At 41.3% G+C, this 25,010-nt stretch overlaps 1 protein-coding gene across 3 annotated transcripts in view; it reads left to right on the forward strand.

The window, feature by feature from the left end:
- The window catches only part of LOC136625529 (caspase-1-B-like), a 40,934-nt gene extending 16,471 nt beyond the window's left edge, over nucleotides 1-24,463 (forward strand). For 2 of the 3 annotated variants that reach the window (XM_066599782.1, XM_066599781.1), the window contains exons 3-9: nucleotides 1,386-1,421; nucleotides 3,684-3,748; nucleotides 11,792-11,968; nucleotides 13,152-13,386; nucleotides 17,314-17,448; nucleotides 20,957-21,066; nucleotides 23,183-24,463. In XM_066599782.1, the coding sequence (XP_066455879.1) occupies nucleotides 1,386-1,421; nucleotides 3,684-3,748; nucleotides 11,792-11,968; nucleotides 13,152-13,386; nucleotides 17,314-17,448; nucleotides 20,957-21,066; nucleotides 23,183-23,272 (848 nt within the window). In that variant the 3' untranslated portion in view covers nucleotides 23,273-24,463. The remainder of the gene's footprint in view (nucleotides 1-1,385; nucleotides 1,422-3,683; nucleotides 3,749-11,791; nucleotides 11,969-13,151; nucleotides 13,387-17,313; nucleotides 17,449-20,956; nucleotides 21,067-23,182) is intronic. The other variant, XM_066599783.1, reaches the window with a different exon arrangement.
- Nucleotides 24,464-25,010: the final 547 nt, after the last annotated feature.

The following is a 25,010-nucleotide window of genomic DNA, read 5'->3' on the forward strand; positions in this document are numbered from 1 at the left end:
GGCTGCTACTTAGTTTACTTATCTAATGGAGAGACTGTCTGTGCAAGTATTCTATGCAAAACCCTCGCTGAATCTTTCAATCTTTCGACAGTTTGAGCGATTATCTTTGCGTGTAAAAGGGCCTTAAGTTATTAACCTCTCACAGTAAGTAAAAAAGATGTTTTTAAATTTTTCCCATTTATTGTTTGGTACTCTTATTTATGAGGACATTATCCCAGTCAATAAGGGTAAGGGCATCACTAGAGGCTCTACATGTTCATTTCCCTCCCATATATTTTCCCGTAGTGTGGGCTTTAAACAGGATTTTACATAAAGACAACCCCCTCCCCCTTTCTGTTTTTTACAATCCCTTCTGAACATTCTGTAACCCTGTGAAAAAAACATCACAGAGACAGCGGGATCCTAATATTCAACAACTTACAGTTAAAAACTGAGTAAAACACATGGCTTTGTAGCCATAGTGTGATCACTATGGCTGCCGGTCACAAGGTAATAAAGAAATCCTCTGTATAAGACTACAGCCTAATTTACAGACAAGGCAACTCATATAATAAATAACCCCTATTTGTAGGCGGTTGGTAATTGCTCTTATTAATCGGGGTACTGAGACATATGGTTGACACACTTCTAGTGGGGGAAGATACCTTCAACCGGATTGGCAGTTGGTGCCACGCCCCTGTAAATGAGGGGCGGGCATTTGAGCATAAAATCCTGAGCTGTCTAGCCAGAGACATATTTGCACACTGTGTAAAAAAGCCTGTACTTTTACTGACTTAGGCCGGTCTCACACAGCTGGATTAGGATTGCGGAATCTGCGATCGTCACCCGCATGGACAATTTGCGGTAGTCCGCGTCCATTAGCCAAAATAGAGAATTGGCAAGTCCTCCCTCTTATGCCCCCATTAATAATAATGCTCCTCCTTATACTCCTATCAGTAATAATGCTCTTTCTTATACCTTATACCCTTATACCTTAATCAATATAATGTTCTCCCTAAGGCCATCAACCATAATAATGCTCCCTTTTATGCCTCCACCAGTAATAATGCTGCCCTCTAAATTACACTGTGGCTTGCTTATATGCACTTTGATGGCACAGGGGCACACGTCTGTGATGAAATTATGTCAGCATGAAAACAATAGAAAGAAACATGTTAATAGTGGTTTTATGTTTCTTAGTATGATTTAATATCAAAATACTGAAATTATGATTTTCCTATCTATAGTCGCACTCACAATTTTCAGTTAAACGTTTTTCCCTTTTGAGTAATTTGTTAGCCTTTTTGAGAATTATGTCCTCATTCAGTGCAATATTAGCACTGCAAACAAAAATATGTCAAAGGTTCCAAAACTAATGGAGCATGCTCTTTTTTCAACACCTGTAGAGACCCCGACAAAAAAAGACCAGTCCAGCCAACAAGGTAATTGCTACTTAGATAATTGTGCAATGTAAAGAATTGTTTATGAGATGTGTGCTGAAGGAAGATGTTTGGGGTTACTCAATAGTAATCACAAATAAGCTGACCATAAACTTATACAGATGTATATCGTCTAAACCTACTGATTTTGGCAAGTCCACCTGATCATGTAATGTGTATGGGAGCCCATTGATTCTCCACCAATGACTGTTGTCAGATAAGGATTAGCACTTGGATATCTCTACATTCAGAACACATGCACGCTTGACCGCATTGATCATATGTAGAGATGAGCGAGCACCTAAATGCTTGGGTGCTCGTTATTTGACCCAAGCTTTTTGTAATGTTCAAGAGCTCTGTTCGCGTAACGAACCCCATGGAAGTCAATGGGAGACTCGAGCATTTTTCAATGGACCCTACAGGTGCCGAGCTTTTTTTTTTTTTTCTCTCCCACTCCCTCTCTCTCTCTCTCTCTCCCAGCCAGACGTGCGCACGCTTGGCACATGACAGCAGGAAGTGGTAAAGCAGGGAGGGGCCATGAAATTTTCTCGATCACGGCGTGGTGCTCGCTCAAGTAACGAGCACCATCAAGTATGCTACTACTACTTGAACGAGCATCAAGCTTAGACGAGCATGTTTGCTCATCTCTAATCATATGTGTTTGGGGACTGGGAAGATGGCCGATAGCTGAATCAGTATTCAACAGGTAGCTCTTCAGTGCCCCTACGCACTTGCTTTTTTTTAAACGCAAATGTCAATGGGACTTTCTAATGTTAAAAATGCATAGCACAAAAATCGCAAAGCAGAAACTTGTGATGCGTTTTTAACATTAGAAAGTCGCTTTGACATACGAATTAAAAACACAAATGGGTAAGAACCCTTAGGATGACTGTGTAACACAATACTATAGCATGGTCATCCCTGATTTCCCAATCTGGCTAACGTGTCTTACATTAATAATGTGCAGATTCACCGAAAGATGGACTAGTAGAGTGCTCAAAACAGTACTATTTTTGATGCACATAGCCCAGAAAGAACTAATCACTGAGGCAGTCACAGAAGTCTATACAAAAAATTTAAAGCCCTATCACAGAATAGACATTAGTCGTTCAGTTTCAGCATGTTTTTACACTAGACAATATCGATCGAAACCCCGCAGGAGAACAATATAATCACCTTGTGTAAAAGAGCCTTAAAAGATCTCTGTTTTGGCAGGTTTCCATTTGTTTCCAGCATTTTGTGCTGGAAAGAAGAACCGGTCTACCAAATTAGTCTCTTTGGCACAAAATATCAGAAACTAATTGTAACCAGCTGAAGAGACACATATTGATTTCTGCTTCAGCAGATTTCTGCAATGGCAGAGATTCCAACCAGGGGTTCCAACCTGATCTCTTCTTCAAAATTTCAGAGGAGAACCATGATGGAATGCCTGGATGGGAGGTGATATGAAACAATGGCAGACAAACTGTGTATTAACATTGCAGAATACAGCTTATTGTTATCTAAGGAATAGGATAATAGGACAGATGAAGTATTTTCCCAAAATTAATAAAAGGTTAGCAGCTGGCTTACTAACAGCAACAGTCCAACATGTCTCTGGACTAGAGTAGTGTGGATAACTCTTTGCATTAATAGGAAGGTGAAGTAAGGTGATCTGTAACCTCTTGGAATGGGAAAGGAAACCATACAGCTAAAATTATCTCTACCTTTTCAGAAGTAGATAACCACAAGAGTAATGGTGATGACTGTACCCAAACTGCCAACCGACTATCACTCCTATGCTTACACAGGAGTGATAGTCATTGAAATAAATTAGGGCGTAGCGGGCGAGGATCGTTCCAGCCCGCCCGCCTCCACTTACAATAAACAGGAGTCGCTCAAACATTGTGAGGTTCCTATTTATATGGCCCAACAGTCATTTGGCTTTTAAATCTGCGTGTACTTGAGATGACTATCAGCCAAATTTGCTGCTTCGAGCAGGTATTTGGGGAATAATTGCTCCTTATAAAGTGCCCTTAACAGTGTATTGGATTCTAGCAAATATATGCTGTCCTCATTTGCTGCAACTGATTGCCACTAATCATTCCATTGATTTTGAGACCTCTCTTATTGAACATGGGTGTCCACATGGTATTGTAATCTGAACACCCCATCTATGCATTCGCAGGAGGGCAAAAACGTTTATCAGCTAGTATACAATAGGAATAAGTTTGCTTCAGTCCACACTGAATTGGCAGAGATTAATCTCTCTTTGTTTTCATTTAGACATTAATGGAATCACAGTGTGCTCAGAGGTAGAATATGAAGAAATAAATACCAAAGAAACAGAGGTAAGAATTAGTCATAGGAATCAGTGAATGCTCAATGCCATGGTTTGGTATCTTCTTTGTCTTATAATCTTTATCATGGCATCATTTTATGAGCACTATGCAGTAAGAGCGAGAATACAAGTTGTATCTGTCAGATATTGTCAATTTTATCTACAGTCATGAGAAAAGCTAAGTACACCTTCTTCGGATTCTATGGTTTTACTTATCAGGATATTTAAAACTTCTGGTCCTCAAAAGGTCTTAAATTAGGTAACTACAACCTGAGATTAACAACAACATAATACAAATTACACCATGTCATTATTTTTTACAAAATATAGACCCAAATGCAGAAGCAGTGTGTGGAAATTTAGTACTCCCTTACTGCTTCTATAGCAATTAAGAGGGTAAGTAGCAGATAGGTAACAGTTCTCAAAAGCCCTTGAATAATTGATCATCAACAGATCTTACCACATCTATAAAAGCAGATGTTTTGGCAGTTTGCTGGTCTGAAGCATTCAGGTGTGCATTAACACAATGCCATGGAGGAAATACATCCAATAATTCTAATGAATCAATTGTTGCTGCCCATCAATCTGGGAAGTGTTTAAGGCCATTTCCAAACAATTTGGAGTCCATAATTCTGCAGTGAGAAAGATTATTCATAAGTGGAAGACAGTTAAGAATCTATTCAGAAGTAGACGTTCCAGAAAACTCACCCCAAGGTCAGACCGCGCAATGCTCAAAGAGATTGCAGGTGCAGAGACCGAGACACAAGGCACACCACTGAGGAGACAGCATGGTAGATGTTAAGGATGTCATGGTGGCACTACCAACTCTTCCACTTTGGGACGCGTGTGACACTTGGCCAAGGCACTGACCGGCCTCTCCAGGCAACCCTAGGGCAGCGGTTACCTGAATAAATGGTGTAGTGGACTGGAAGAATCTTGTCACGGGTGACGCCACCGTTCCTTACTCTGTAATATATCTAACGGGAAAAAAATTAAGAGAGTGCACATACAGTTAACTTGAGAAACGCAGTTACTGGGAACAGTGAACAACTGGAACTTTACTTGCAGATAGATTACCTGGATACACACACAATTCTTTGTAGGAAATTCGCATACCAGAGCAAGAAGAACAAGGATGGAGGTCAGGGAGGAAAAACACAGGATGACACCAGGCCTACAGTTGAGTTATCTGTATGACTCCGCTCCTGGACACACACACTCCAGAGGAGGACAAATACTCCACTGAGATTTACTTGCTGACTGTTTCAGGACACTGCACGGTGGAACCTTTTCTCTTTTCTCTCTGTCTTTCTTTCTTAAGGTAGGAATCCTGGCATTGGACCGTCAGAAAAACCTTTATTCCTCTTCCATTCTTCACCACATGAGGGTTGAAGCTACCCCCATGTGGCCGGCACTCTCTCTCCACACCCAACCGTTGAAGAAATGGAACACCCTTGATTTGCACGTTGCACTCACAAATATAACTTGCATGCTCACCTGACAACACAACTTGTTACAATTTCCAGACATATTCCAAACATTCACAGACATTAATGCCTTGCATGTTGCAACTGTGCAATACACATGACTAATGACAGGACAATTTGCACAGTGCATCCACATTTAAGACAAAACATTTACAGCAGTTATAGATAATTATGCAGGGTCCAGACATATGTATTTCGGGCTACTACACAGGTAAAAAAACAAAAGCTACTTCTCAGATTCTAAAGGCCTCAGCGTGATAAATGTTGAAGTTTATGACAGTACAATTAGAAGAAGATTGAACAAGTATGGCTTGTTTGGAAGGGTTGCCAGGAAAAAGCCTGAACTTTCTAATAAGAACATGGCAGCACAGCTAAAGTTTGCAAAGTTGCATCTGAACAAGCCACGAAACTTCTGAAACATTGTCTTTTGAACAGACAAGACCAAAGTGGAGAGCCCTAATGTCCAGCGCCATGTTTAGGGAAAACCAAACAGAGCTAATCAGTACAAACAGCTCATATCAAGTATCAAGCACGGTGGTGGAGGAGTGATGATTTGTGCATGTTTTGCAACTACAGGACCTGGGTATTATGCAGTCATCGAGTCGACTACTAACTCTTCTGTATAGCAAAGTATTCTAGAGTCAAGTCTGAGGTCATCTATGCAAAAGCTAAAGCTTGGCCAAAATTTGGCCATGCAACACGACAATGATCCCAAGCACACCAGTTAATCTACATCAGAATGGCTGAAAAAGAAAATAATCAATGTGTTGTAATAGTCTAGCTGGTCCAGACTTCAACCCAAGTGAAATGCTGTGGTGAGACCTTAAGAGAGCTCTGCAGAAGGCCTCATGTCCACAGGTAGGTTGGATTTTGTCCCTGCAGTGGGACCCTACCCTGCCCATGGCCAAGGACATATTTTACCTGTCCGGTCTTCTGTGGACCGTATCCCTCCTGTACGGATCTTCTTTCTTCTGAACTGCAAATGCATTCAGGCGTTCCAACCAGCACGCATGCACAGTATTCTTTTTTTTTTTAACTCCTACTTTCTCACAGATCCGCGGCACGTCCGCAAATCAAATCTGCATGCTTTAATTAATTTGCAGATGCCCATGAACCCCTATGGGTGGCTTGATTTGTGAGTACCCAAGGTGTATGCCGCAAATCAAATCCGCCCGTGGACATGAGGCCTGAATGAATGCCCACAAACCTCAATGAACTGAAGCAACTTTGTAAAGAAGAGGTGGTTAAAATTCCAGAATAATGTGAGAGACTAATAAAGTCATACAGAAACTTGATTACATCATGTTACTGCTGTTAAAGTTGGTTCTACAAGCTATTGATCCATGGGGTGTACTTAATTTTTCACACACTGCTTCTGCAATGGGTGGTTTGGAAAGAAATAGCTCATTAAAGCAATGAAAATGGATGATATAGTGAAGGCTTTGGTTAAGCTACAACAACCCAGCAAGATGCAACCAGAGGGCAACAGTGTACAAATGCCACCCAGCAGGCTGTTATCACAGAACAGCAAACTACCAATGCAGCTCTGCAGGAGGCAAACCTCTTGTTAATGGCACAGCTTAACTTGTGAACAGAGAGTGCAAATAAGGACTGCCAGGTGCTGCAGGATTTGCTACGATGCATAGTGAATCTCCCTGCGGCTCAACCCCCAGCTGAACACAAGTGAGGCCATTCTCACACAACCAGTTTTTACCACAGTGTTCAAAACTCTTGTAGAGGGCTCCCGTTGATTCCAATGAAGCCTCGAAAACCTGCGCTCGATACGCCATCTAGCGCTGTCTGCTCCATTTTACCACGATTAACATACCTCATCACCCATCAGAATGATGGTGTGCATTTTGCCGACGGCATGTGTGAGAGTGGCCTTATACAGGTGAGTCACTTTTTATAAAAGATGACAACACATGATGATGTTGAGGCTAAGGTCACTCTTACACAGCCGCCTGTAAAAATACTGCCTTTTTATAACATTGCATTTTCAGCTGCGTTAACATGCGTTTTTTCACAGCGTTTGACTGCATTTTCAGCGCGGTTGTAAACGCAGCCAAGAAAGCTGATAATGACAGAACTAAGAAACGCACCTGAAAAAGTCAGATGAGTGCACAGGGGCCGTGAGCTTAGTTCAGTGCTAGCTGTGGTCTTGCAGAACGACGTGCTACGGGCCTGGGTGGTGGCTGATTGCAGTGTATCCAGTGAAGGAGGAAGCCGAGGTTCAGGGTTCATCCTCTGGTGTCACAGTGAGGCCGTAAAGCCACTTCCTAACCTTCTACTGCGATTGGCGTCAGCAGCCGAAGTGTATGCCTTCAGCTGTAGGTCGGTGTCCACCTTCGACAAGCTGCTGGAGGTTGTGCACCCCGGACTGGCGTACAGGGGCCTGCACATGCACTCTACACTGGATTTTTCTTTGTCTGTGAGAATCTAGAGATCGGGAGCTGCTGACAACTTCCTTTAAAAAAAAATTCAGTCTCGGTGGCATAGCAATCTGTGTGTAAAAACTTGGTAAAAAGTGCTATTACCACGTTCTACTGCGTTTTCGCTCCCCATTCATTTCAATGGGCAATACATCAAGGTTTAAAACGCTGAAATGCCTGAAAATAGAATCAACAGCACTCACAAAATGCAGCGTTAAAAATGCTGCATTTTAGCGCTTGTCTGAGAGGCCCCATCAAAATCAAGGGTAGTATTTGACAGCTTTTAGCCCCAGGGCTGTCTTAGCAGAATGTCTATCAAGCCATGCCCTTGGGCTGGCTTGATAGAATGCCTGTTCGATCGTAGTATGATGTAATGCTATGGCATTGCATCATGCTGCAGGAGCGATCAAAGCATCGCAAGTTCTCATTCCCTCTGGGGGCTGAAAAAAAAATTAAGCTTAAAAAACTTTTACTATACTCAAGCTCATCTATACAGCTTTTCCTGCGCAAAGTGCGAGGATATGAAGTCTTATTTTGGGAGAGGAAGTATTACTCTTCTGCTTAACATAATCCCCTCGACCACAACAGAAAAGAGAACTACATTACTCCCATTCCTAATAGACACTGCCAAAATACTAATCCCTAGACACTGAAAGGAAACAGACCCTCCCAACATCCGGGAATGGCTCAATGAGATCAGCACACTTAGCAGCCCTTAAAAAAATGAGATTACTCCAAGAAGGAAAGGTGGAGAAATATCTTGAAATATGGTCCAAGGCATGCACACCACCCCCTTAAAAGAACTGTGTTGTGCCCGGGAGGCATCCAGACACACGGTCTCGCTGCTCTACAACCAACTATTAGATGAGAAGCTAGAGGACCACCGCCCCAGGTGGCTAGGGGTATGGGAGGAGGCGCTGGGCAGATCGTTTCAGTTTACTCACAAATTGTCCATCGCGAGCAAGCTCCAGGAACTAAATTTTAAAATCTTGGCCAGGTGGTACATGACCCCGGAGAGGCTTCACGCCTTCTTCCCTTCGACCTCGAACATTTGTTGGCGCTGCCAGGACGGGATCGGCTCGATGCTGCATATTTGGTGGGAGTGCCCCATGGTCGCGCCCATTTGGCTAGACATGCAGAATCTATATGAGAGTACTAGCAGAGAATCTCTGACCTTGACGCCGGAGTTGGCGCTCCTATCCATCTCCCCCAGCATCCAATCACTGAAAAAAGGCCTCTTAAAATTCTTTATCATGGCAACCCGCCTGACAATCCCTAGGTCCTGGAAGCAGAGCAAAGAGATCCCCAGGCATGCATGGGTGGGGGCGATGGATGAAATCGCTCGGATGGAGAGGCTGAGATTGTCCGACGACCCTCAGGGCTACGATGATTTCTACAAAACCTGGGCAACGTGGATAGATATACGTGGCACGCCCACGTTTTCTAGATGGTTACAAACCGGCTCCTGTGCATAAGTCGTGCGGACCTAAGTCACTATAAATAAAACCAAGCCTAACACCTGGACCCCCCCTTCCACCTTCACCACCTCCTACCCCCCCCCCCCCCCCACCTGCTCCACATACCTTTCCCCCCCCCCTTTTTTTTGTTATTTGTCATATATGCGTGTCTTTTCTATGTTAATGCTTACAGCAAAGTTAATACATTCAGAGAAGTTTAATGTTACTGTTCACAAGGAGACACCCTCGGCTAGTATATGGACAACAAAGATATCTCCTTACTGTAACTGTTGTATACTACTGGAAAAACCTAATAAAACTTATTGAAAATGAAATATGTTCCGAGGGGATTTCCTATAGAAATAAATAATTCTCATCCCAGAACCACATATATGAGCCAAAGTCCATACCTCTTCAGTACAAGACATGATTAAAATATCTATTAAAAAAAATAATGAATGTTAAACAAAAACCCCTTTTGCCATATTTATAATAAAAGAATAAAGTTATTTGGTCATTTCTGTTGCAGTGTGTACGCTGTAGAATCAAGACGCACCCAAAGAGGGCAGAGTTTTGATTTTTTTTTTTCCATTTTACTCCACTAAGAATTTAAGATTTTCAGTACATTATATGGTACATTATGTACAGTGCAAAAAACAAGCCCTCAGGCAGCTACGTTGATGAATCAATAAAAGTTGAGTTGTGATTTTTAAAAAGGGGGGAGGAAAAAACGAGAATGAAAAAAAAAGGGGGATGGTCCTCAAGGAGTTAAATGAGGTGACCTCATGATGCAAGTGCAGCTTGTCAATGTATATCTATGCCCCCAGTGACCTAGCAAAGGCCACAGGCCTGCAATGTCTGGAAGCCTAAGGACCTAAGGCAGGGTGTAATAGGCTACCTGTTAGTGTAAAGCTCACAGGCATAATGCACTGCAATATAGGAGTTTTGCAATGAATAAGGCCTCACGCACACGGGCAGATTTTTGCTGCGGAATCTGAGGCAGGCGTACACCTCCAGGTTGCGCAGCAATAACCCTCCATAGTGTGCTATGGAAAAGTGATTCTTCCTGCACACGAGTGGAGGAAAAAAAAAAATCACAGCATGCTCCATTTTAGTGCTGGCTCCTCACAAACTGCTTCCATTAAAGTCAATGGAAGTCGTACGACCTGCCACCTTTCCGCAAATAACATTGCTGAAAGGTTGCGGGACCCGTATCATTGCCTAGCGACAGTGCAGGAAAATGTGTACTGCACATGTGCGACGGCGCGACGGACGGACCATCCGCAGTACAGATAAAAGAAAAAGACGACAGGTACATGGGTTAACTGGCCGCGGTCAGTGCTGGATTCTGTGCGGGATTCCGTAGCCGGAATCCAGACATGCTGTGTGCATGAGGCCCTATGGTAGCACGTTCAATTTCCCTAGCATCACTAACAGGAAAAAAAGCTAAAAAAAATCTTTCTTGAGAGAAAAATCTTTCAATGCAAGTAAAAAAAATTATAACAAACAAAAAAATCAGTCTTGTTTTTTATTGCAAATGATGTAAACAATGGCAGAATGCACATTTCTTAAAAAATATATAAAAACGTTGATAAAAAAGGTATAGCTCCCAGAATGTGGCAACACAAATGATAAAAAATGTTTTAAAAGGCAGAAAAACGAATATATATTAGGTATCACAGTAATCCTAATAAACCACAGAATAAAATGAAGCTGCCATTTATGCCACGCGGTGAGCAGCATAAAAACAATTCCCCAAAACAATGACAAAATTACTTTCTTCTCCCCTTCCCTTGTAAATAAATAAAAGTTAATCAGTAAAGTATATGTACCCCTAAAATGTCTCATTAGAAATACAGATAATGCTGCAAAAATCATGTATTTATACAACGGTGTAGATGTAAAAAATGGTAACTCTCAGCCTGTGATTAAATGAAGAAAAGGTTACATACTTTTCCAAGAAAGTCAACCAAGCACTTTTAGTTTGCTGCTCCTGACATACCCCCCAGCCATTCTGGCATGCCTTGCATCACTCTTGGAAAATCAAATCTCACACGTTATCATGAGATCTATAGGTTTGACAAAAACAGCGCTGTTTCCTGCTGTAATTGACCTATAAGACCGCAGTCATTGATACGCATTAATTAATATTTAACTGTTTTCTTAAATAGGTCATATCAAAACCAACTTTTATCACTCACCCACAGGTGATTGGTGGAGGGCTCACCACTGAGACCCCCGCTGATCCCCGGAATGGAGGTTCCATGTCCCCCTCTTTTCATCACTGCAGGTCTGGGTTCACTGCATCCAACCACAATGACGTGGAGATTGATTGGAGTGGTTGGGTGCATGCGCGGTGCTGCTCCATTCATTTCAAAGGGAGCTGACGGAAATAGCCAAGTAGAAGCGCTCAGCTTTCTCCGACAGTCTCACTGCAGATGAATGGAGCGATACTGCACATGTGCGGCTGCCATTGCATTTAAGCTCCTCCTCACTGTGGCGGGTACAGTGAGCTCTCAGTGAGGGGGATCACGGGACCCTCTTTCTGGGTATAGGTGGTGGGGACTCACTACTGAAGCCCTACCCCTTTAACTGTTTTCACTGTCTGGATACTTTTTATGGAAAACAATGGAATACTGGATTATTTAGCAACATATGTTTTTGCTTTCTCCTCTAGAGATATCCTATATATGACATAGCTAATCGCAAACGCTGGGCTCTGATTATCTGTAATATTGTGTTTGAAGATGCAACTTTAAACCGCTATTGGGCGGAGATTGACCTCAAGGAAATGACAAAACTGTTACATGGATTTGGTTACAATGTACAATCAAAAATTAATCTCACAGCTGTGGTAAGAACTGGAATATACTGTATATATGTGAACCCTTCAGCCAGCACTCCATAGGATTTTGTGTGTATTGGTTGCACTGTTGGAATAGTGGAAGTTCGCAGTACGATATTCTGTCTCATGCATTCCTATGAGGCGGCCATGGACTGTTATGAACAGAAATAATCCCGATCTTGAACACTATGATGAAGTCACAAGATGACAATTTTAGTGTATTATGTATATTCCTCTACTTGCTAATGATGGAATATAGCGCAGTATAAAGTTTCAGACGGCACAACTTGTGTACAAAACCAGAAAATCACAATTAATTTTTAAAAAGGCTCGAAACAATTGCACGGAACACTACTTAGGCCGCCTGCAGACAAACGGATTTGCATTGCCAAATCCGCGGTTGGTGTCTGCACTGCGCATCCGCAGCAAATGTGGTTCATAGCATGCTATGGGAAATTGCTTTTTCCTGTACACTCGCAGAATCAAATTGCGGTTTCCGTGAGCAGAGGAGAAATCGCAGCATGCTCTATTTTTTCATGGATTCTGCAGGGACGGCCAACATTAAAGTCAATGGAAGCCATCTGATCCATGGCCCGTCTGGAATTGACACTGCGGAAAGGTCGCGGATTGCACCTCATTGTTTAGCGATAACCATTTTTTAAAATCTGTACTGCGCACGTCCAACGACGGCTCGCCACCACAATCTGCAGTACAGATTATGAAGACAAAATACAGGTACGTGCAGACGCCAGCTGGGAAGAGGGCTGGATTCCACTGTGAGCTCCCGCATGCTGAATCCGACCCGTCCGTGTGCAGGTGGCCTAACTGTATTAATATCAATCCACACAGTACAAACCGTCCACCACAGGTTTCTACTAGATACTATCATTAACCAAGCTCACCATGAGAGAAAGACCACTTCCACTCCATCTTAGTATTCGTGTTTTTTTATATCCATATGAGTCGTTTTTTTAACCGGCGCTGTACTTTTTATAACGACGGAAGTAAAATCATATGTCGTGATAAAGCTTGCCCCATGACCACACCCCTTTGTCCTGCTTTGACTATTGGAAAATCTGGTCACCTAAGTATAGAACTATGTTTGCCTCACTTTCCCTAAGTTGGTAAAGTTCTATAGTATTAAAAAATTGAGATCCGGTGTTTGTTTAATTAGCTTCTTGTTACTTTGTAGGAGATGTATCACACAATGAAGAGTTTTGCTGATCACACTGATCACAGCCAATCTGACAGCACCTTCCTGGTTTTTATGTCTCATGGAGCAAAAAACATTATTTATGGGACTGATGTTAAAAATGATGCAGCTAGCGGTCTCCATGTTGATGATATCTTCGATACGTTCAATAACAAAAACTGCCGAGGACTGCGGGATAAACCAAAAGTGATCCTTATCCAGGCTTCTCGTGGAGGTAAGTTAAAGGGTTCTCAGGAGTAAAACATCCAGTATATAAAACACTTTGTATTGTGTGATTGTTCCCAGCAAGAGAAACCAAGTAACCTTGTAGATATGATACCTTTTATTGGCTAACAAAAATACATGATGTTATAGCGAGCTTTCAAACCTCTCAGAATTCTTCCCCAGGCATAATGGAATAGATCCAAAGAGATATATATATATATATATACTTATGACTTTGCATTATGACACAGTATAGTAATAAAGGACAACTCTGCTTCTGAAGGATATATGTATATTATAACTTATGGTCCCTGCTGCACTGACCACACTGTTTGCAGAGCTGAATGTCATCAGAAATGTCCTATGATAGCACTGATGCACATCATATCTATTGGCAGTATAAAACAAGTTTCTTTTCACATTACAGTTAGTTCTTCACCACATTTCCACTACTTTTTGATTGTCAGATTAACACAGCATGCTGCATTATTTATGTACAAAAAAACGGCAAATTTGACAAATTCCTTTAAAAAGTTTAAATTTTTAGAATTTAGTTTTGCAAAAACAAAAATAAGTTTGTGGGTCCTGAAGTAACATCAAGATGCATTAAATACATATTTTATCCAGTCCTCCATGTATGTTATGGATCTTGTAAAGACAAGCCATGACACCAGTGTGACCACAACCTGGTAGTATACAGTCACCTCCCACAACTCTCCATCAATTACTAGCAGAACGGAGCTGATAATGGGGAGAACAGCAGCAGGAAACCCTAATTCCTGTAGCTGCTCGTTCTGCTATGGCTGCAGAATATCAGAGCCGTTTACAGTAAGAATATTCTTGTAAGAAACCCTCCAATCAGAAATGAAAATTCCTTCTATCATGTTCCCTTCTCCTACATTGTAAGTTCTCCTTCATACACACATTTTTACAGCTGCAAAAAGTCGCCAAAATGCCAAAAAACAAAACATATGATAAGCAGTGCATTTTGTCCTGCAACATAGGCTAATGCCCATTGTCCACTTTCATGCACGGATTCCACCTGCTGAATCTTGCAGACATGGAAGCCAGCTGAGTGGCTCAAACTCCTGACCAATTAAACCTTGTTGCTTGGACAAAAGTTCACTTCTGCTCGGCAGTATCTGTGTCATATTTCTTCCACCTAAAATCGGTCTCTACATGTCTTATTGAAATATGGTTTATAATCCCATGTAACTTAATGCATGCATTTCATACAGTGTTTCCATATTTTTGTTCACCTCTTGTATATTTCCATCTGTTTTCTTTATTCTGGAAGCACATTTTTAAAAACTTTAGTTTTTTTCTATCAATTTAGGAGACGTACATATTTAACATAAACATTTTGAGGAACATTTTGTTTTCCTGCACCAAGCCAAGATTACAGAGGCTCATAGGTGTCAAAATGATAGATACCCCCACAAATGACCCCATTTTAAAAAGATATACCAATACATTTCCTGAAGGGTGTCATGAGTATTTTGACCCCACAGATTTTTTTCAGGAGTTAATGCAGTGTAGGGGAGAAAAAGTAACATTTCATTTATTTGCAAATACATCATTTTAAAGACAGTTTTTTTAATGAGATTTGCACCCCAAAAAGGATACCCCTGTTTGTCCTGTGTTCAGAAACATACTCATTGTGGCTCTAATCTTACGTCTCTAGGCACAACGGGGCCCAAAATGAAAGAAGCGGCTGGTGGCTTTCAGAACAGAAATTTTGCTTGAAGTTGTTTCAGGCCCCATTGCTCACTTGTAGAGCCCTTGAGCTGCCAAAACGAAAGAGAACCCCAACAAATGACCCCATTTTGAAAACTAGACCCCTTAATAAACACCGCTAGGAGTGTACTGTGTATTTTACTACAGAGTTTTTGAATGAATCTAAGCAAAGCAGAAGGAAAAATTTATGATTTTCATTTTTTGCCAGTTATGTCATTTTAAAAACATTTTTTTTGTACAGCACAAATCTGAATGAAGACTTGCACCCCAAAATGGATACCCTTGTTTCTTCTGTGTTCAGAAACATACCCATTGTAGCACTAATCTGCTTACTTGACACATGGCTAGGCTTGTAATGGAGGGAACACCCTTTAGCTTTCAGGGCACAACTGAATAAATTCCACAGCCCTTTGCTTAATTGTAAAGCTATCAAGGTGCCTAAATGATATACAACGCCCCCACAAGTGACCACATTTTGAAATCTAGACCCCTTAACCCTCTTATTTAGGTGTGTACTAAGCATTTTGGCCCCACAGTTTTTTGCAAAAATTACTATATAAATAGTAATTAAATAAATAACATTTCATTTTCTTCAAATATGTCACTTTCATGACAATTTTCTTTATTTCAAGCTGAGAAAACTAGGGAGACGCACCCCAAACGTTATAGCACTATTCTTCTGTGTTCAGCATTACCCCAATTGTAGCCCCAATCTACTTATAGAACACATAGCTAGGCCAATAATGGAGGGAACACCCATTGTATTTCGGAGCACAACTGAATGAACTCCAGGCTCCATTGCACACTTGTGCTGAAAAAAAAATGACTCCATTAAAAGAATCCCCTTCCCCCTACTTTTTGGCATTTCCTAAATCTTAGATAACATTAATAATGTAAAACTGTGTAGTATGTCTCAAAACTTGGGTAATTACAGAGGCCTGATTGGGATGGACACATTGGGCAATAAAACCGGGTATTGCCGCAAACCCAACACTTTTTTTTTTTGGGGGGGGGCATTTCTTGACCTTAGTGGCAGGGATGGGGTGTAAAACGTGGCATTCTGTGAGCCCTCACAACTCCTCAGACTTGTAAGCTTGCTGAGGTGCGGTGGTCTCAAACAGAAGGCTCCTGGAACTACAGGTAGTTGAGCGTCCCTGGGACTTTTTGTAAATTATGTAGGCATTATTGGTAGTGATCTGAATAAGATAGATCGCTACCTTTTTGTACCAGGCCCTGGTCTTTCGCTTCACTAGGTATGGCTGAAGCACCTGGTCGAAAGGTCTACACCCCCCATAAATTTATTATAATCTGTGATGTAGACAGGTTTTCTTTTGCCCGTGGCAGCCCTCTCTCCCTTACTGCTACTGAGGTGTGTTTGTGCAGAGCATGTAGATGTCAAGGGTTGTGGGAAACCGTCTCTGTTTTTCTTTATTGTCCTGCAGGCTCCTGTTTGTGGCATGGAGAAGTTTGTAGAGTTAGGCACTGGTGTAGTAATTGACCGTGTATACATGGCACCCCTTGTGGCCCCATGAGCTCCCAAACAATTAAATCCAGGACGTTATTTCTAATAAATAGATTAAAAAACCAAAGGGGGCAAAATTAGTGACATCAGCATTTACACTTGCAGTCGATACAAATTGGACATTTGGGAAAAAATGAAACGGCAGAATCCCACAGTGTGGTAGGCATCACAGTACTTAGCCCTGATGACTCAACAACTACTTCAACCACCATAGGGCTAGCTGTAGAACTAGAGTTCTCACTGATGGAATTTATTTCTGCCTCCGACGCAGTTTCCATATCGCTACCAGACCTGCTGGAATAAAGCAATGCGTAGGCCTGCTCTGCACTATATCTCCTACACACCATTTTCGAACATTTTTTTGAAAATGAAGACGGGTGTTCTTCACTTTGTGGGTGAGGGCAGTGATCAGGGTGTGGGGCGGTGATAACAAGGTGATGGGGGTACTTTCTTTATCTCTCTACAGCACAAGATTTGTCACTCTATATCTCTTTCCTCTCACAAATGCACTAATTGAAGGGAGAGAAATAAAAGACACTAATCTTATACTGTATTTACAATACAAATAACATGGACGGCAATGAAGGGCAATTATGAAAAGATGTGTCTTAGTGACAAATACTCTGTGTAACAGCAATTGTAAATATTTCACACTAAGAGTTGAATATTTTTATGCAGATGATGAGAGTTGGGTAGGGGTCAGGGATGATGCCCAGCAGCCCGAGAATATCAACCAAGAAGACTTAGAAGCTGATGCCTCACGCAAGACGCATAAGGAATCCGACTTCATCTGCTTCTATTCAACAACACCAGGTACACAAACTATATCCAGACTAGTAATAATATACAGGGTTTTAGAGCTGGCTGCCTCCAAGGTAACCAAACACATTTATCCATATATTTCTGAACCAAAATCATATATTGTAACATAAACACATTTTACATAGTAGCCGACTTTTTAAAAACATTTTTTCACCATAAATGAATAGTAAAAGCAATGATAAGAGACTTTGTAATATATTTTGTTTGTGAAAAAATGCTTCTCCCTTCTTGTCAGAGTCTCCTTCTTTCCCGATCTCCCGCACTGTTCACTCACTCTCAATTCACTGGTAAAATCTGTCTTCAGAGATTAAATGATGAGATGGATTTTCAGCTTCACTGAGAGATTAGGTTACAGCTGCTGCCCATGGTAGTTTTGAGGGAGGGATGGGGAGGAGGAGAGATTAGTTGCTGAATTAGCATGCTTCCCTCTTGTAATGAAGTCTCAGTTATATTGCACATTACTGTTGTATTGTATGTACTGCTGTTACTTCTTCTGTGTGTGATTGTGAAAGCAAGATAGGAGAGCAGGATCCCCTATTCTCTGTGTGCTATGTATGGGTGATGTCATGGCAGTTAGGTTCCACCTACCAACTCTGGACAAACTTACAGATTCAGAACCTGCAGAGGATAGGAGGTTGTGCCAAGTTTAACACTTATCTCCAAGATAGGGAAAAGTGTCAGATCAGTAGGGATCCAAAATTGGGGACCCACACCAATCACAAGAACAAGTGTCCCCTTGGAAAAGAGTAAGGGTTGAGCATGCACACTACTGCTCCAATCATTCCAATGGGACTGCCAGAGATAATCAAGTTCAAGTGCTTAGCAATCTTTGTAAGTCCCGCTGTAATAAATAGAGCGGCACCAGACATGGCTATTAAATCAGGAGTAAACAGGACCCCTGTTCTAGTGATTATGCTGGTCCCAGTGGTCAGACCCGCTCCATTTAGAAACTTCCTCTTCTCTTGTACAAAAATTTAAAAATGAGCAAGGTTGTAAATCCTTATTTTGGGCAAATAAACGGATTAATGCCAGGATACCTTTCAGTTGCGCCAGCCGCTCGTGTGTGACTGTATTAATAAACAGGTTGTGTCCCTTCACAGTCTGACAATGTTCACAAAGATAGGATAGTTTCAGAGTTGGAAGGGCAAAGCCCCTTGACAAGTGAAATGGTTTCACCCAATTGCTAATTTATTGATACTTTTCCAGGAGGAATAACAGGAGCAGCACAACTGTATTCCAAGAAAAGATTCTCTAGAATTGTTATTTTGGAGGCAATACAAATCACTATTAAAGTGGTTGTCCCAGAATTACAAGCTGTCCCTTATTCACAGGATAGGGGGAAACTTGCTGATCAAGACCCTTATAGGTCCTGAGAATGGGGGTCCTGTGTCCCGTCTTCACATCTCTGTGGGGGACGCTTCTCCCCTTGCTGTGACATCACAGTGAATAGAGCGCTAACTGAGCATGCTCTGTCAACACTCCATTCATTGCAATAGGGCTGACTGAAATAGCTCAGCACTTGCCGCTCGGCTATCTCTGCAGTCCCATTGAAAATGAAAGGAGCAGCGCACTTGTGCCACCATTCATACTCCTCACTGCAGGGATGCAGTAAGTCTGCAATTAGGAGGACGGGGGGCACAGGACCACCATTTTTGTGATTACCATCTTAGTGGTAATACCCCACTGATCAGCAAGTTATCCACAGTTCTGTTGATAACTTGTAATTCTGGTACAACTCCTTTAAAGGGCCGTTTCGGTGATTTTTTTTTCATCCATGATGCAACTAGTCCCCCAACATAAGGTACTAAAATCAATTAGTATTAGCTTGTTTTGTTACTCGCTGCTATCAGACATTTCCTAGTGTCCTAGGTGGGTCATGTGATCTCATCTGCAAATTCCTGAATGTTGAAACTGCATGGACTGTACCACACAAGCTCTTCGTGGGGAAAGTGGGGGAGAAACTCTTCTCACACTATTACTAATAATTAGAAGGTCATGTCACATAGTTATAATGAAGAAAATGGCAGTTCAGCCTCCTGACTGTATACTTATGCTCTTTAGCTTATTGAGGAGAATATATATATAGGTTAATGATATTTACACTGTTCTCCCAGCAGGCATTGGTAATACTAGCTTTAGCTTGTCCCATGATGCTGTGCTGATGCATTATGGTATTACTGGCACAGCATATGCTGTCTGATAAGTATCAGATAGAAGGCTGTACTGCATGGAAGTAACTGTAATATACATAAGAGGCATCCAGACTATGATAGAGAGTCAGGTGAGGAGGCAACTGAAAGGCTATGGATTCTAAACCGACCTCTGGCAGGTTCTTCTCTTGAGAGGGGGACTGTGGGATGTCTAGAGCTGGCCGTTTTCTCAGACCACAGTGCCATTGGGAATTGATGAAAGAAAGTCTGGTTACAAGTCTGTCTTAGCACCATGCAGCAAGCAGGAGCCTTTTACAGACCACAGAGCTTTATTACTCATAGACCTCGGTTTATTTACACATAGCTTTAGGCAATACACTGGTAACACTTCTTTGTTAGCCAGATTCTTGTCTGTGTTGGGGGATCGTGCAGGTATTACAAATTTAAAGCTTACAGCTTTCTTTCCTCTGCAGAATCATTGTTGTATTTAACAACTTTTGGCCACAATGTAATATGGCAGCACATGGGGTTCACTTCCATTTTGCCCAAATTTCTAGCTTCATCACCCACACTTCTGTTTCTTTACCGAGCTAAAATTTCTTGGCGCCATCCTTAGTTTTAGCAAAAATACCCTTATACTATGTCCCTACATCATTGTGCAACTTTCCCAACAATCATGGTGGTAATTATCGCCATTAAAGTCACATGTCAAGGACTGACCCCAGTACCTTCTGTACTCCTGTCAGCAGCTCTCCCTGAACCATCCAACCTTTTGAACAGCTCCCTTGCTGGACCTTAGCCTGGTTCTCATATCCCTGATCTAGTTTTCTGTCTTGGCTCCATCTTCTCTTGATTGAGCAAATTATAAAAGTCTGGGCCTGTCTCTGCTCTAGTGTGAGATTATTGTGCTTTGCCTGTAATCAAGCGCTGCTTCAACCTACTGTTATGATTGCTGCTCCTGTTACCAAAATCTGTTTACCTTCTGACTACGTTACCTTCCTCCTCCTTTTGTACTGCAACTGATATCCACCATTACTGACCTCTGGTTTTGCTTGACCATGCTTTCTGTCTGCTCGGGTTACAATATGAGGCTCCGAGCTAGCTGCAGGTCATTACATTAAAAAAAAACCTTGTACAGTTATGGAAAATTGGGTTCTTGCTGGAGTGGCCTTTTAAAACAGGCATGACCAAAGTGGTGACACGTCCTCTTTAAACAAATGAGCAAGTTTATGAATCACACAGACTTATGAACAGCAATTCGAATGTTTGCATATGGATGTGGTACTCATAATTTTGATCTAGCTTTGTGACATTCAGATGATAACGAGGGATGTTTTTCTTGTCCACAGATACCTTTTCCTATAGACATCCTATAAAGGGCTCTTTGTTTATTGAAAGCTTGATTAAGTTCATGAAAGAAGATGCCCACAATACATCTATAGAGGATATCTTCCGAAAAGTAAGACTTCATACAGAATTTATAAAGGTGTCTAATAAAATTAGCGCAGACTTTGAGACCGATTTAGGCTAACGAATACTTATATTTTGTGGCAAACATCCTGCTGATTTACTTATATACATCTAAATAGGTCAAAAATTCTGTTCCGATAACTTTCCTAACACATTTTTATGGTTATTCTGATACATATCTTCAACTCCCCTACATGAACATAGCCATATAATGGCCAAGATTTTTACTCTAATTTATGCTAGTTTCTGGTGTAAATTCTAGTAACTATATTGGACTGTTGGAGGCCACTCCCTATTGTTAAGCCCCGCTGACTTTTTCTTATAAAATTGTCAAGCAAAAATTCACAGTATGCACCAAAATTTGTGACTTTTTTTCCCAATAAATACCTTTTCCCTATGTATTCAGTAATAAAACAGGATGTGGTAGCTACCCATAGTTGCAGATGAAGGCAGTCACAATTGCATTATTTAACTCTTTGTATGAACGGAAGCAGGAATTTGGTGTTCTATACCAAGAAAAAAAACTAGCTCTGTCCCCTTTAAGGGTTTATTGTTAAATAAATCAGCACAGAATAATGGAATTAATTATCCCAATGCATCTAAAGTAAAAATAAAACCACTTTGCAAAAAATGTTAATTTAAAATTTCCTTTCAGTTTTGTGTTTACAGCTCCTCCATAGATCTATACATCTCCCTGATAACAGACAACAACCCATCTCTACGTAGCCTCATCCTGCAGCCCTATTCCTGCCCATCTGTCCCCTGCTTTGTGCTGACATACATTTGGTAGATTAGCAATAAGTATGAAATAAATAGAAAACAGTGTGACCGCAGCATCTGACTGCCCAGGGTATGTTTGCTGTCTGTTACCATGGAGATACATAGATCTGCAAAGGAGCTGTAGGAGCAAAACTGTAGGAAATAGTTCATCAAAAACTGTTGAGCTGTTTGTTTTTTTTTTATTAAATGTACAGCAACAGTAAGATGCATTTAAGTCATGAAGGTCTGGGGTTTGTATGGAGGAGGATCAGGAGTCAATCTCGCTCCATACAATGCCGGTGCTGGCTGCTTCTTACAGCCAACACCCTCCCGCAACAACTCCTATCAGCACCACCGCTGATCGCAGCTGTTAACCCTTAGAATGTCAATTCTGACAGCGACATTTAAATGCCCTGATTTAAGTTCGGAGGTCCCAAACGGACCCTGTGGGATGAGTTTGCGGGATGCCATTAGGTTGCCATGACATTTGGGGGCCTTCTGAAAAGCCCCTGTGGCTGCCATTGCATATTGCTTATCAAGCCAGACCTGTGGTCTAGTGTGTTAGACTGTCAGATTGCGGCATAATGTAATGCTATGGCCTTACATACTTCAAGGTGCAATCAAACCATTGCAAGTTCCTGTTCCCTATGGGGACTAAAAACATGTAAAAATCAGTTTAAAAAAATCTAATATTTATAATAAAAAAATCCCAAAACATATTTGATATCGCTCCATCCATTAAAGTCCAATATTTTAAAGTAAAGCATTATTTACCCTGCACAGTAAATGTAATCAGAAAAAAATATATGCAATGTCAGAATTGCTGTTTTTTGCTCACCCTGTCATCAAGAAAAAAATGTAATAAAAAACAATCAAAGTTATATGTACTTCAACATAGTACCAATAGAATCTACAGGACATCCCATTAAAAAATGAGCCCTCGCACAAATATGTCGACAGAAGATTTAAAAAGTTATTGCTGTCTGAGGGCTTATTTACACAACCGTATGTCGGCCGGCGTTTTCACGGCCGGCCGATATAAGCTTCCATCTGAGCAGTTCCCCCCTTTCCTCCCCCTCACCGGATCACTGCCCCTCTCCTACCCTCTGAGCGGTTTGCAATGGGAGTGGGTGGGACAGGGGCGGAGCTAAGCTCCACTCTGCCCCGCCCACTCCCATTGCTGGCTATGGACACAGGGCAAAAACGCATCAAAAATAATTTTGGTAGTGGAAGAAAAAGATCCCTGAAAAGTGTCTGTTCATTTTGGACCAAAACAGCCTGGTCCTTAAGTGCCTGCTTAATGTATTTGTGAGCTTTTATAATTGCTTATTTTTTGCCCCTCACAGGTTCGATGCTCATTTCAAAAGGGCAAACAGATGCCAACTCTGGAGAGGACAACCAGTCTGAAGAAATTTTTCCTGTTTCCTGGGTATTAGCATTTCCCAGCACAGATTTATATTTTGCTCATTATTTACTTTCATCCTTGTAGCTTTTCATAAAGCTGCCCAAAGATATTCATTGATTGCATGTTCTTTCAGGCTGACAGCTATCTCACCCATCGTACCCATGTACATGCATGCTTGGCCTGGCCGAGCATACATGTGTTTTGTATGTATTGATGGGAGATAAACTGCTGCCGGACTCTTCTGGCAGCGGCTTATCTCCCCAGTAGAAAAAGATTGGTCAGCTGACTGCAATACACAACGTCTCACTTTATGTGTATTGATTTTGTGACTATTTTTCCCTTATCTTATTATTGGGGGTGGGAAGGTCGTGTTTCGGAGCCTTACATCCATACACATTTGAATCCTTATTGGCCGTTACAGTCATTCAAACTGGCCATATAGGTTCAATGACACCAGGCGATGGACAAAGGATCTTTCTGGGAACGTTCTTTCAAAGAAAAAGAAACATCTTGTGTGTAAAGTAAACATCTTTCGTTCTCCTGCTCCTGCCCTGGCTGACCCGCACCCCACAGGCAAACAGATCTAATCATTAACCCTTTTGGGACCCACTAATTGCTTGTATGTTTTAAACACCAGCTGAATTGACGAAGGGGTTATCCCGGAAACGCGTTTTCATAAGCTGATCATGTAGTTTATTAAATAAAAGCAGAAGTTTCCCAAACCTTCGGTCACTTCCCATTTGCTTTAACCTGGAGTGTTGCTCCTCCTCCACTGCCAGTTTTTTTAGTTCTATTCTCTTACTCTATCACCCATCCCCCCCCCCCCCCCACCCCCCAGGTGGTGCGTCATCTGGTCAGGCAGCACCTCCATTACTGAAGTTAGCACTTCTCTCTTCACCACTTTTACAGTATCATTTTTCACAACAAACACAACTGTACGGGTCCTGCTTCACCCCTCTTTTTCCCCCTTGTCCACAATGGTTAGTAATGTCATTTTTATATCTACATTTTTATATTTTTTTGATATATAATTATGACATTTTCTATAATATTTTAGGATATATTTTGAAAAATGCAGCATGTTTTAACACTAATTACATACCCATCATGTGTATCAGCACATGTCCACTGTGGAAGTTCTTAGTTAATTGCTATGTGTAACACATCTTTATCATTTTCTAAAACATTGTATTTCAAATAAAGATGAGAATTCCATGATTTATTCTTGTGTGCTGTTCTTTTTTGTGGCTTATAGGTGTTACATACACTGTATACATGCATATATACATGTATCCAGGTATAAAACCCTAAAATGATTAACCTTTCAGATAACCCCTTGTTTAATACCTTTCTGTTAACCCCTATATGATGCAGCCTATTTGTCTTAAAGTATGTGGCAGGTTTTTTCTTTGCCACTTTTTAAAAGCCATAACTTTTTATGTTTTTGTTCACTTAGTTATACAAGGATGTTTTCAATGGCGCCACATTGGCATACATTTAACTGATTGCCTGACTCTTGCAGACTCTTTCTGGGGGAAAAAAGAAAGAAACAGCATTTCCGCTATTACTTTTTTTAAATGGTTTTAAAGATTGTGCCGTTAGCGATATGGCATAAAGAACAAGTTACCTTCACTTTAAGAAACTGTTTAATACTTTAGGGACTATTCAGTTGCTTATTGATTTCTACCTGTAAAGGAAGTACAATGTATGTACTCTATGTTGCGTAGATGTGATGAGGCATTATATACTGATTTTGCTCCTCTGGGTAC

Source organism: Eleutherodactylus coqui, chromosome 4 (assembly GCF_035609145.1).
Source record: "Eleutherodactylus coqui strain aEleCoq1 chromosome 4, aEleCoq1.hap1, whole genome shotgun sequence".
In the NCBI taxonomy this organism is placed as follows: Eukaryota; Metazoa; Chordata; class Amphibia; order Anura; family Eleutherodactylidae; genus Eleutherodactylus; species Eleutherodactylus coqui.